General features: G+C 41.2%; 1 protein-coding gene across 5 annotated transcripts in view; it reads right to left on the bottom strand.

Annotated features, from left to right (window-relative positions):
- Spire1 (spire type actin nucleation factor 1) overlaps positions 1 to 12,427 on the bottom strand; it is a 124,385-nt gene that overhangs the window by 14,020 nt on the left and 97,938 nt on the right. For 3 of the 5 annotated variants that reach the window (XM_057788428.1, XM_057788431.1, XM_057788432.1), the window contains exons 9-12: positions 12,080 to 12,121; positions 6,337 to 6,509; positions 2,073 to 2,163; positions 70 to 212 (exon numbers count right to left, since the gene is read on the bottom strand). In XM_057788428.1, coding sequence (XP_057644411.1) covers positions 70 to 212; positions 2,073 to 2,163; positions 6,337 to 6,509; positions 12,080 to 12,121 — 449 coding nt within the window. The remainder of the gene's footprint in view (positions 1 to 69; positions 213 to 2,072; positions 2,164 to 6,336; positions 6,510 to 12,079; positions 12,122 to 12,427) is intronic. The other 2 variants (XM_057788430.1, XM_057788433.1) reach the window with 1 other exon arrangement.

Below are 12,427 nucleotides of genomic sequence, written 5' to 3'. Positions count from 1 at the left end.
CTCCTTTTCGTTTTGAAAACAAGCTGACTATTCCTCCCTAGACATCTCTGTTTGTCCTTTGGTACTTACAAGAGAGCGCGAGCTCTGCCTGGATGGTGGCAGAAACTGCCTCACGTTGGTAGGTGTTTCCTTTTCAATGGAATGGCGCCTCTGGGGTGGTTGCCGTCTCTCTGGCTGGGGTGTTGACGAGATAGGCAAGAATTTTGGAGGCTCTAAAGAGTTAACCAAATAAATAAACTTTCTTAAAAAATACAATCTAAGATTCTGAATTTTCCAACAGATAACCTTTTGCACTGTATGATGACACTGTATTCAAAGACTAAGGACTTATTTCAGGGGAGAGCTGTTTTAAGATGGCAGCTCTGGGGATGGAGAAAGAATTGTTCCAAAAATCGCTTACTAGATGAACCTGCTACAGAAACAGCAAGGAAAATGGGGGAAAGTTCTATGGTTTTAATATCTATTCAAGTTCATATTAAAACATATTATGATTATCCTTAAGGTTTGTATGTGCAAATGCCCTCATTTTACTTTCATTAAACCTTACAACTGACCTCTCCATTCCTATTTTAAAAACACAGAAACAGCTGGCTGCAGTGGTACATGTTTTTAATCCCAGAACTTGGGAAGCAAAGGTAGGCAGACCTCTGAGTTTGAGGCCAGCCTGGTCTACAGAGTGAGTTCCAGAACAGCCAGGGCTACATAGAGAAACCCTGTCTTGAAAAACCAACCAACCGAAAAAATCCCCACAGAAATACATATATTCTGTATGCCCAAAAGAAACCCTAACTATATCAAAATTCAAGTGAACCCTATTTTTACACTCTTGGACCTGCCAAGCAAGCGTTCAGCCTCTGAACTGTATTCTCAATACTAACTAGCAATTTTCAGGATAATCTTTAGGATGAACGGTTCTGGATGCATTATGTAAAGGAATAAGGATATTAGAAATAAGTTACATTATTGAAGTTTTATTTAGCACTTCCTCCTACTCTACCCATAAAGCAGGGCTGCTCATACTGTAGGGAGGAAGGTAAGAGTCATCATAGTTAAGTGGGATCCATGTCTTTGGATTATCCCATGAAGGCAACGTACTAATTTCCAGTAAATGAAATGATACTGAAATTGCTTACACAGTTTGACGGGCATGCTATATTAATTTATTCACTTATTTATTTTGAGACAGATCTCATGTAGTCCAGGCTGGTCTTAAATCTGCTATATGGCTGAGGATGACCCCAATCTACTGATCTGATCCTATTACCTCTATCTCCTGAGTGTTGGGATTCCAAGCTTGCACTACCACCAGAGTTCAAATCTAGGGCTTTGTGTATGCTAGGCAGTCGTCACTCTACAACTGAGTTAAAGCTCCAGCTCAAGGGCCTCTGTTAGGTTTAGAGGGCCTAGCTAACAACCAAGACAACTCTTATTGACTTAATTTTGTGTGTGTGTGTGTGTGTGTGTGTGGGGGTGCCTATGGGGGCCAGCAGAGGGAGTTACAAATGACTGTAAGCTGTTATGTGGGTGCTGGGAACCTAACTAAGGGCCACTGTGAGAGCAGCAAGTGCTCTTAATTACTGAGCTATCTCTCCACCCCTTAAGAACATCTTAATATTCAATAAATTAATTTCTAACCCTTCTTAATGATTTCACATTATTAAAAGCCTTTAGAAATCTCTTAATTTTAGACACTGTATTCAGAATCCACTGCCCAATAGCTATAAAAATGTTTTTACCACCTATACATGTATTGGGCATGGCTGTACATATGTTACACCAAGCAGGTAGGGAACAAATATGGTTATTAAGTGCTTCTGAGCTTAAATTCAGACTAGGAGGTCATTAATCTGAAAAGTGTGTGCACACACATGCATGCACACACTCTCTGCTGATTTATCTATATGCATGCTATGAATGTACAAAAATAAACTTGCCTGACCTAGTTAAGGTAACTGTCCATGCAGCCTGTCTGCTCCTGACACTGAGGCACAATAGTGCTATACGCCCCAAATGGTCACAGTGCACTGTGGGCCCTTGCTCTAGGTCGAGGATTTTGTAAGGTATGCACTCACTCTTTCTTGCGCACATGGCCTCCAATACTGGGTCCTCATAGAGGGAGGGAGATGCACTGCTGCTGCTGGTTGACTTGTGCAGAGTTTCCTCCTAAAAAAGGCAAATTCGTAAACTTCAGATCCTCTGCTACTGAATGACATCCTAGTAAACAGATACTTTAACATAAGACATCAAATTATGGTGCCAGAGGCTCAAGAGAAACTAGAAGGGATCTAAAATTAGGGATGGGCTCATATCCTCACTTTGCCTAATTAAAAGTGATTAATTTTTAATTAGGGAGACAGGCGGGAGAGATTGAGCCAGGAAGCAGCATTCTTCCATGGTCTCTGCTTTGCTTCCTGCCTTTCAGGTTCCTCCTTAAGCGCCTGTCTTGGGTTCTTTTAATGGCAGACTGTAACCTATGGGCTGAAATAAACCCATTCTAATCCAAGTTAATTTGGGGTGTAGTGCCTACCATAGCAACTGGAAAGTGAACTAGAATAAGAGCTTTATCCGCTGGGCCCAGGCCCAGCACTTGCTCTTATAACGGACAATAAACTTCCCAGTGTTCCACAAGATCTTGCAAGACAGGGAGCTCGTGCTGGATGGACTTAGCTGTAGTTCCCATTCCATTTCTACCTGCTGGACATTATACTTCTGTGTGCATCTGAGGTAAAAATATGTTTTGGTGTTTAAAAACAGGGGACCTGGATGTTCAAGATAGGAGGAAATATTCAGGTAAACTGGGAAAGTACGTGAGTGGGAAGGAAGAAGAAAGACAGGAGGGAGGGAGGGAGGGAGGGAGGGAGGGAGGGAGGGAGGAGGTGGGCCTCTCCCCGCTCCTGAGACTCCTCTATTTAAATTTGTTCACTGTACAGCCTCAGCTAGTCAGCAGAGCCACCACAGACACAGGCAGTTAGGAATGAAGGTGTGCATGATGAGTCTGCCCAGCGAGAACAACATGAGCATGCCATGGCACAGCAAGACCAACATCCCACAGAAACATGGCAAGTACCCTGCCTGTCTGCTATATGCCTGTAATCAGCACTGAGGTGTCCCTAGTCCTTCCAGAGTCTTCAGTCTCTCAACAGGCAGTGCCTAGCAAACATGTGTCTCATCAGGCATGTTTTTAATTCCTGTATAAATTAGAAGCAATTGGAGTGTTAATGCCACCACACTTTTGCTTCTGCATTTGATACTTACTGAAGACATTCAATAAATGTAAACTTTGAATGGAAAAAAAAACTGAGGAATAAGAATTTGGTAAAAAGAAGAGTGGAAAAATACATGAAGTAGGGAACAAAATACACCAGCAAAAAAGTAAATAGTCTACTATGTGATATGGGAAACACTTGATAGCTTTGTATTTATGGCCATTATGAGAAAGCAAATATGACCAAGCAAGCAAATCAATGTTGGTTTAGGGATTTCCTGACATCAGAAATTAACAGAGGAGTACGGAGATACCCATGCCAAATTAGGAAACTGTGCTCCTCACTTCCTATTTTTGGATCCAGAAGACTGAAAATCAACAAAATCAACTGTCCCCATCCGGTGGCACTGATACGAGCTGACAGCCCTGGTAGAGGACAAAAGGACCGGCTGTCTCACCCCACAGAGGATGCAGGGACAGACACCCCCAGCACACGAGGCTACACTGACAGCTAACAAGATGAAGTGCTGGGCCCAGTGTTCTCTCTACATACTCAGAACGAGGACCTGGGGCAGGTACCATGTGGAGAATGGTCTCCACTGTTTCACATTATTAAGATCAGGTGTTTCATTCACCTGGGTAAACATCTGGCTTTTACAAGAGACATATTTCATGGCTTTAATCGGTAAAAGATAGTCTGGAAGTAGCTGATGTTGAGAGACATGTTTAGGACGAATACAATTTATCTACCAATATTAAATAAATCTGTGTTTCATCAATAGAAGCTTTTACAAAAAATATTTATGTGTGTATAAGAAGATGCAGGACATCTTCCCCAATCACAATCCTTCAGCCTATTCCCCCCCCCCCCCAACACTCAATCAAAGTTTCTTTGGGAACCTGGGAAAGTCAATAAGCCCAGAAATCCTCCTGTCTCTGTTCTTTGCCCCATTTGGAGCTAGAGTCCCAGCCACAGATCCATGTGGGAACCTGGCTTGTCATGTGGGTACTGGGACCTGAACTCCTGTACTTGTGTGTATGCAGCAAGCACTACTAATTGCTGTTCCATCTCTCCAGCCCCATTAATAGAAACTTTGATAACATAATACAAAGACCCAATGTGAACAGCTGATTTAAAATAAGTCACCTGCATATCTGTGCTTTCTAAACATTAAAGATTTAATGTAATAAGTTGTAAAATTTTTGTCTAAAAATAAGAACACAACACTCCTGAATATACCTTTGATTAATCTTTCCTTATACTTAAAAACATCAATTTAAAAATACACACAAAGAGTGCACTTAATTCTAGGTCTTTTTTTCAAGATCATTTATTTCCTTCCATAATCCTATGATATAGACAGAAGTTTCTGTCTTGACTGGTCCCACTGCCATTCAGTCCCAAAGAAACACACAGAGGTTGATATTATTTATAAACTGTTTAGACTATTAGCCCAGGCTTATTATCAATTAGCTCTTACAACTTAAATTAACCCACAATTCTTATCTATGTTTAGCCAGTGACTTGGTACCTTTATCAGTAAGGCATTCTCATCTTGTTTCCTCTGTTTCTGTCTGGCAACTGCATCTCTGCCTTTCCTCTTCCCAGAATTCTCCTAGTCTGGTCACCCCACCTATACCTCCTGCCTGGCTACTGGCCAACTGGCGTTTTATTAAACAATACGAGTGACAAATCTTTACACTGTACAAGAATACCACCCTACAGCACTGTGATTTCTCCTATTACTGACTAAAGTTTCTATACCCACGATTCACTTCCCTTCTCAGCCCTAACTGCTTGCTTTGGGCACTAACTATTAATGGGCACAAGCATCTCACAGCAGGGATGGGGCGGCTCTCTGACATCTCTATCTGTATGAAACAGATACCCCCATACTATCTGCTGTATGGGATGGAGTCTTCCAAAGTGTTCAAGGAGGAATGATAAAAGATCTGTGCAGGGTATAATCTGGGAATTATACCCAGAAATAAAAAGAAAATCAAACAGGTAAGACAACTGATATCAGTAACAAGAATATCTGTGTGTGTGTGTGTGCGCATGCGCGCGTGCATGCATTTATATGTACTTGATTACACAAGCATACACATCTTCAAAGAAGCCAGAGGAGGATGTCTGTTATCTGTTGATATCACTCTCTGCCTTATTCCCTTGAGACAAGGTCTCTCTCTGAACTTGGAGCTAAGTTGACAGCCAGCAAGCTCCAGTGATCTTTTTGTCTCCATAACCCAACAATGCTGGGGTTATAGGCATGGGTGTATCCATACTCTGCTTTTTGCTTAGGTGCTGGGGATTTGAACTCAGTTCCTCATGCTTGCATAGCAAACACTTTTACCCCACTGGACCATCTCCCTCGCCCTGTCGGGAAACACCTCTAGTAGAGAAACCATATTATTGATAGTGTTGTGGATGGTGGTGGTAACTGAAAATAAAAGAATTAAGTAGTAATTTCTAACTCAGATGGACATGAGGAAGATGGAGCCAGCACTGACAATGATATATATGTGTCCATGTACCACGGAGAAGAGTGGAAGAACGTCATTTTTGTCTAAGTTAGGGCCAGGCAGTGAAGACCTATCAAGCAGCAACACGCCATTCCGACAGTCGTAACTCAGCAGATGGAGGAGGTGCAGCATGGATGCAGGTATGGAAACTGAGCAGATGGGCATTCTCCCCTGAAGGGCACAGGGTAAAGCAAAGACTGCAGGGAAAACAACTCTCTTCTTGAAGGTTTGTTTGCTGGCATGACAATTACAGAAAGAATAGACGTACATGTGTCAGGGTGTACTGCAGAGGGAGAAGAAACTGCAGAAATATGTCTCAACTTGATTTTCTCCTTCTTAAAGCAAAGAGCAAGGCCATAGGAGTTTTAAGCCTGTTGACTTATCTTATCCCTACTTATAATCTAAGACCACAGATCTCAACTTCAGTAGCTATTTTCTAAGGGTATCCACCGCACTGGTCTGTAGTAGTAACAGTAACTATCCTTCCTGCTGGCCACATTAACTTCAATCTTACCTTTACTGATTGAAACATGAATAGATGAGCAAACAGCTCAAGGCACTGGGTGGGGGACAGGGTCAGAGGGCATCTCCGTGCCTGGCATCCTTACCTCAGAGTCAGAGCTGTCCAGCTCAGCCAGGGTTGGAGCTTTGAGCAGTTTCTTCCGCTGCGCAGGCCCGGGCTGGGCAGCGCTCAGCCCATTTTCCTTTGTTTGAGATGTTAAGCCTCCATTCGCCAATGATGATTCCCCAACATTCTTTGGAGATTCTGGGGTAGTGACGTCTAGTAAGAGAAAGGCAAAAGCTTACCTTTTCTTGAGCCAGAAAAGGTAATCTGTGTTGGAAGCACAACCAGGTGACAGCATTTCCATGTCACACAAATAAAACACAAAGGCTCAGTACAGTGATGCCATGCCTGTGCATATGGAACGTTTGTTAAAGCTACTGTCAGATTATTGCCAGGAAAACCTAAGGTGGATAATTACATATTCACATTTGTAGTTTAGAACTCAGAGTTGGGAGAAACCCTAGATAAACGACCTTGACTTCTTGTTTCCCAGATAAATAAACGGAGGCTCAGAGCAGCTAGCTGTACTCATGCTAAGGTACCCGGGTAGAGAAAACATACAGCACACACTGTCTCCCTAGGGATAAGATCTAAAAATGTCTTGTCCTAAAAATCAAAGAAGTTAAGAATCTATACTCATATAAGCACATTTATGTAAGCACAAAGAATCTGGGACACATCTCAATACATCAGATTTAAATTATTAAGGGCTTTCATCTTCAACATGTGGGAGAAAATGTAGAGTATACATAATGCAGACAGGGCTGGAGGTCTTCCTCTACTGCTAGCTGTCGGGGTAAGCTCCCCAATCTCCACTTCCTCCCCTGAGAAGCAGAGTAGTACAGATACAGCAAGTTGAGAGGATTAAGCAGGTCAGTAACTGTGAGTAACATCCTGTGCCTAGTACAGTCAATGTTAGCCAATGATAACACTAGTTTCCAGTTCTCCTTCTAAGTAACCCAAGCCCTTGACTGACAGAGGTGTGGGCCAGAGCTGATTCCCAAGGCCTGCTTTTTAGTATTCTAGCCTGGAATCCTCCAATGAAAACGGAATTGCTTTTCTTGAACATGTCAAATAAAGACTTAACATGAATTACCTCAAATAGCTAACTATAAAATCAAAGAAGTAAAAATGTGGCAAACAGTGCAGTTTAATGCGCAGTCCAGAGCAATCAGTGGCTCTTTGCAAACAGAACCATCTATGAAGCTTCTGAGAAAGCTTCATGCAAACTGAGAAAGACTGTGGGAGGGGAAAAACTGTAACTGAAGGTTATTTTTCTCTCAACAAGTGCTATCTATATCCCTGAAGTAGAAAACACTCAGTATTTAAGTATGTTCTTATTTTATTATTATTATTATTATTATTATTTTGAATAAGGTCTGGTGTACACCAGGCTGGCCTTGAACTCACTGTGCAGCTGAGAAGGACCACCTTCTGATCCTCATGCTCCATTTCTCCTGTGCTGGGATTACAAATGTGTACTACCATGCTCAGTCTGTATGATGATGGGGATCTCACCCAGGGCTCTGTCTGTGCTAGGCTAGTATTCTACCAGCTGAGCTACATCTCTAGCCCCTTTGTATCTGTGCTCTTATATTTTCCTTGACATTATTTATTACAATGATAAGTTCTTATTTAATATTTACAATTTCTAGCATGGTACGGTGGCACACGTCTGTAACACTAGCATTCACAAGGCTAAGGTAAGAAGGCTAATTATGAGCCTGATAGCCTGGAATACACTACAAGTAGCAAGACAAAAACCAATTTTATTACTAGGCAGTGGTAGCGTGTGCCTTTAATCCCAGCACTCAAGAGGCAGAGGTAGGAGGGTCTCTGTGAGTTCAACATCAGCTTGGTCTACAGAGTGAGATCTAGGAGAGCCAGGGCTACATAGTAAGATTCTGTATCAAAACAAAACAAAACAAACAAAACATAGACAAAAAACAAAATAAATACATGGAAGAAAAGACAAACTGCACATTCATGTGCCTTCTCAGCCTTTCGTGTCCTAGCAGAAACCAGTGAAACAACGCACCTCCCACAAAGAGATTTAGCAACAAGAACAAACCCAGTTCCCAAGACTGGGCTCATGCTGTCAAGGCAAAGAGATTTTATTGGCTATATATTCATTTACTATCTTGCATTAAAAAAAAAAACCCAAACTATTGTATCATACCTACATTTCTGTGGATGTTATTGCTTAAGAAAATTTAGAAGTCGTTTAAGGTAGATTAATTTTTAAAAAAAGATTTAGTTTTATTTTTTGTGTATGAGTATTTTGTCTTCATGTATGTATTTGCCTCAGGTATTCACCTGTACAAACCAGAAGTGGTTGTCAGATCTCCCAGAGCTGAAATTACAGATGGTTGTGAGCTGCTATTGAGGTACTGGAAATCGAACCCAGGTCCTCTGGAAGAGCCACTCATTAGTCAGTCCCCTCAACCACTGAGCCATCTCTCCAGACCCAGGATAGATTAAAATTTTTAAATTGTGTTGATAGTATTTAATATTGTTTAGGTTAAAAATATTTAAGTAGTGTTGGTGTGGTGGCTATTCTTGGTTGTCAACTTGCCATCTGGAATTAGCTAAAATCCAAGCAGCTGGGCATACACCTGTGAGGATTTTTCTTAATTAAATCATTTGAAGCAGGAAGACCCACTCTAAATCCTGATCTTTCTGGGTGGGAAGGTCCACCTTAACCGCGCCACACCTTCTGGTGACAGTCTATATGAAGGGCACAGAGGACATGCTTACTCTTTGTCTGTTTGTCCTCACCCTCACTGGCAAGTTCACTCCCTCACTGGGATACTGAAGACCATCGGAGACATCCAGACCCTTGGACCAAACAACGTTAGATTCTTGGACTTTCCAACAGAAGAAAGTCATTGTTGGGATAGTCAGACCACAACTTGTAAGTTAAGACACTCTTATCAATTCATATGTCTGTATATTATCTACATATAATATGTATTGTGTGTATAATTCATCCTGCCAGTTCTGTTTCTCTATAGAACCTTGACTAATACAACTGGCAAAAATAAAAGTGTGGTATGGTGATGCACACCTGCAATCTCAGCATTTGGGAGGCTGAGGCAAGGGAATGGCCTTGTTCAGTGATCAAGGTCTGCTTGGAATGTAAGGTGAACTCAAAGCAAACCTGAGTAACCCTGTCTCAAAACAAAATGGACTCCATTGGAAAAGTGCTTGTTTAGTGTGCACAGGTTCTGAGTTCAAGCCCCAGCACACATAATATCAGGCACAGTAGTGTTTCCTGTAATCTCAGGGCTTAGAAGTGAAGGCAGGAGGGTTGGAAGTCATCCCTGGCTACACAGCAAGTGTGAACCACATGAGACCTAAAACACACTCAAAAAAGTAAAGACCTAGGGAGGTGGCTTAGCCTTGCCCACCCAGTGCAGTTGGCAAAATGACATATGAATTGAAGTCTAGGGAAAGCCACTAAATGACAAAGGCTGCCTTGGGCTCATTTCATTGTCAGAGTAGGGGACAGGAGAAGCTTTCCAACAGCTTGATGGCTGCCTGAATAAGATGCTATAAGACCAACGGCTGTCATGTGGCTCACTGCCTGAGATGATCGAAACAAACATCCATAGTAAGTTCAAAGTTTTGAGGGGAATGTACTGGTAAAAGGTTCTCCCAGGAGGCTTCAGTGACCTCCAAGATGAGATAATGTGCAAGAATCATTTCCTATAAGACTCGGGACAACATTTTAGGGAGCTTGATTATTATATTTACTGTTGAAACAATAAATACTATTTCAGTATACTAAGTAAAGAGTCACGCTCTTTTTGTTTCTTCGTTTGTTTTTCGAGACAGGGTTCTCTGTGTAGCGCTGGCTGTCCTGGAACTTGCACTGTAGACCGGGCTGGCCTGGGAATAAAGGTGTGAGCCACCACACACGGCAACAGTCAAACTCTTGAAGACAAAATTTCTTGAGAAAAAAAAATCTGTATGTAGAGCAATATTAAAGATATAAAATAGAGATGATTTTAGTAATTGTCACATCTTAAATTCAGAATCTAAAAGGCATACCCATGATATTAAATACTTGAGTAATTTTGTGTCTGCTGCTTTACTTAGTTGGAAGAAACGTGACTAGAACATGGACTAAATAGTTAATATTTGCACAGGAAGAATAAATCAGACTTACCTTAATTGATGCTGAATGGCTTATTAGGATTTCACTAAGAAATATTTCTAAGACCCCCTGAACGCAGAATATGCATCCCTTCATCTCAGTCTGCACTCAAGGTCAAAGTCATTATTATCTACACTACACGTTTAGACTGTTTACTAGTTAGGTTTGCTCATTTTTCTAAGAAGATGTACTTTAGCCTTTAAAGTTGGAAGAATGGATTAATCTTTTCCACTTATAATCTGGAACATTTTAGTCAACAGTCAAACGTGACAGTGAAAACCATGGAAGCAGCATAAGCAGTCAACAGTGAGGCTGGGGACATCACACAGGACATCACTAAGGCACGGGACAGACCACAGCAGACAATGGACACTGACAACAAAACTATTCTGCCCTGGTTTTCCTGACACAGGGCCACCATGAGCCTGTAAGAACACCAGAGATCACGTGCAGAAGCATGTTCGAGAGCATGCATGCTGTCCTGACCAGCCAATACCAGCCTGCAATCCCTATGTTTAGGTGGCCTTCTACTCCTTATCCAGCCAATGGACACGTGACCAGCAGATGTCCAGAGTGACAGTGGCTAGCTTTTAGAGATTTGGCTTAGCACACATGGTCCAAAATTTTGGTTTTATTTTCCAGTCTAAAATTTTTACAGGTTCACTGCACACATAGTTCATAAAATAAATAAGATTAGCTAAATGGATAGAGAAAAGAGAAAAGGCTCTCTGGTGGTCAGTCAAAAATAGTTAATGAGGACCAAACTGCTAAAGTCATGCTTGAGAGCTACAAAAACAAACAGAAAATTAAAAAACACGTGGAAACTAACTTGTAGTTAGAAGACAATAAATATTCAATAATGACACTGGAAAAAGATACTGGAACTCACTGGCTTGTTATGCATAAATTTATGTGCCAACAATTCTTTTTAACTTAGGAAGTATTCCATAACATTTCCAGAAACATTCTGGGAAAATACATCTTGCCTCATTTTAGCTGGAAATGGTAACTTGTGAAATTAAAAAATTGAATTTGAAAATATAAGAATTAAGAAAAAAATGAAAATTTGCTCATAAATGTATTTAAATTTTATTTTAAAAAGGAGCTAGTTTTACAATAAAATAGTCATTTTCAATTTTTCATTTAACCATTATCCCGGACTACTAAACAGGAATTGTAAAGCACACTGTAGAGTTAGGGCACACATCAGAGAGCCCTGACAGTGATCTTCTGGGACCAGCACAGAGCCATGAATGACAGGCAGAGGGCACAGTTCTGCCCACTGAAGCTCACTTCAAAATGGTTTCTTTACAGTTTTTTTCTGTTTCCTTACAGGAAAGGTCTGACCCAGTGAGAGCCACCACGTACTGGGCAGCAGCCATGTCCAGTCTGCCGACGGCAGCACAGCTTTTCTGGGAGCTGCAGATTCACTGTGGCTTTAATTACATGGATTGCTCTGAAATAGGTAGGCTATTTTGTTTTACTGACCACAGCTTAGAAGAAAGCTTTTCAATTTTCTTTTCTGACACGTCTAAACAAGCAGACAAATGAATGCGATTCACAGAGACCACACAGCCCATGTCAGGTGTGAAAGTGCTTTTTTTTTTTTTTTTTTTTTTTTTTTTACCTGACAAGTCAAAACTGTGAGACATGCTAAGTGGCCGCATTGCTGAAAAAAGAAAACAAACAATAAAGAGAAAGTAATTCAGCCATTAGGGATCCACAGGGAGACAGGACAGAGAGAAGGGGCAGAGTTCTCACTGGCAGTCCTTGGAGGCTAGCTAGAAGCTAGTGGATACAATTCTGAAATATAATAAAACCACACAAGAGTCTTAATTCCAGTTCCAGACAACAACAATCTGAAGAAAAAAAATACCATTTTAAAGAATACACTGAGAATGAAAACAAGATAATGAGAAAAAATATGAACCTCATCTCAAGAAGTGATAGCATTCCTTTTGTATGCAGTGGTCAG

This window comes from Chionomys nivalis, chromosome 14 (genome assembly GCF_950005125.1).
Source record: "Chionomys nivalis chromosome 14, mChiNiv1.1, whole genome shotgun sequence".
NCBI classification, from domain to species: Eukaryota; Metazoa; Chordata; class Mammalia; order Rodentia; family Cricetidae; genus Chionomys; species Chionomys nivalis.
Note: the sequence above shows the minus strand (reverse complement) of the source record. Positions and strands in the feature narration are given on the sequence as shown.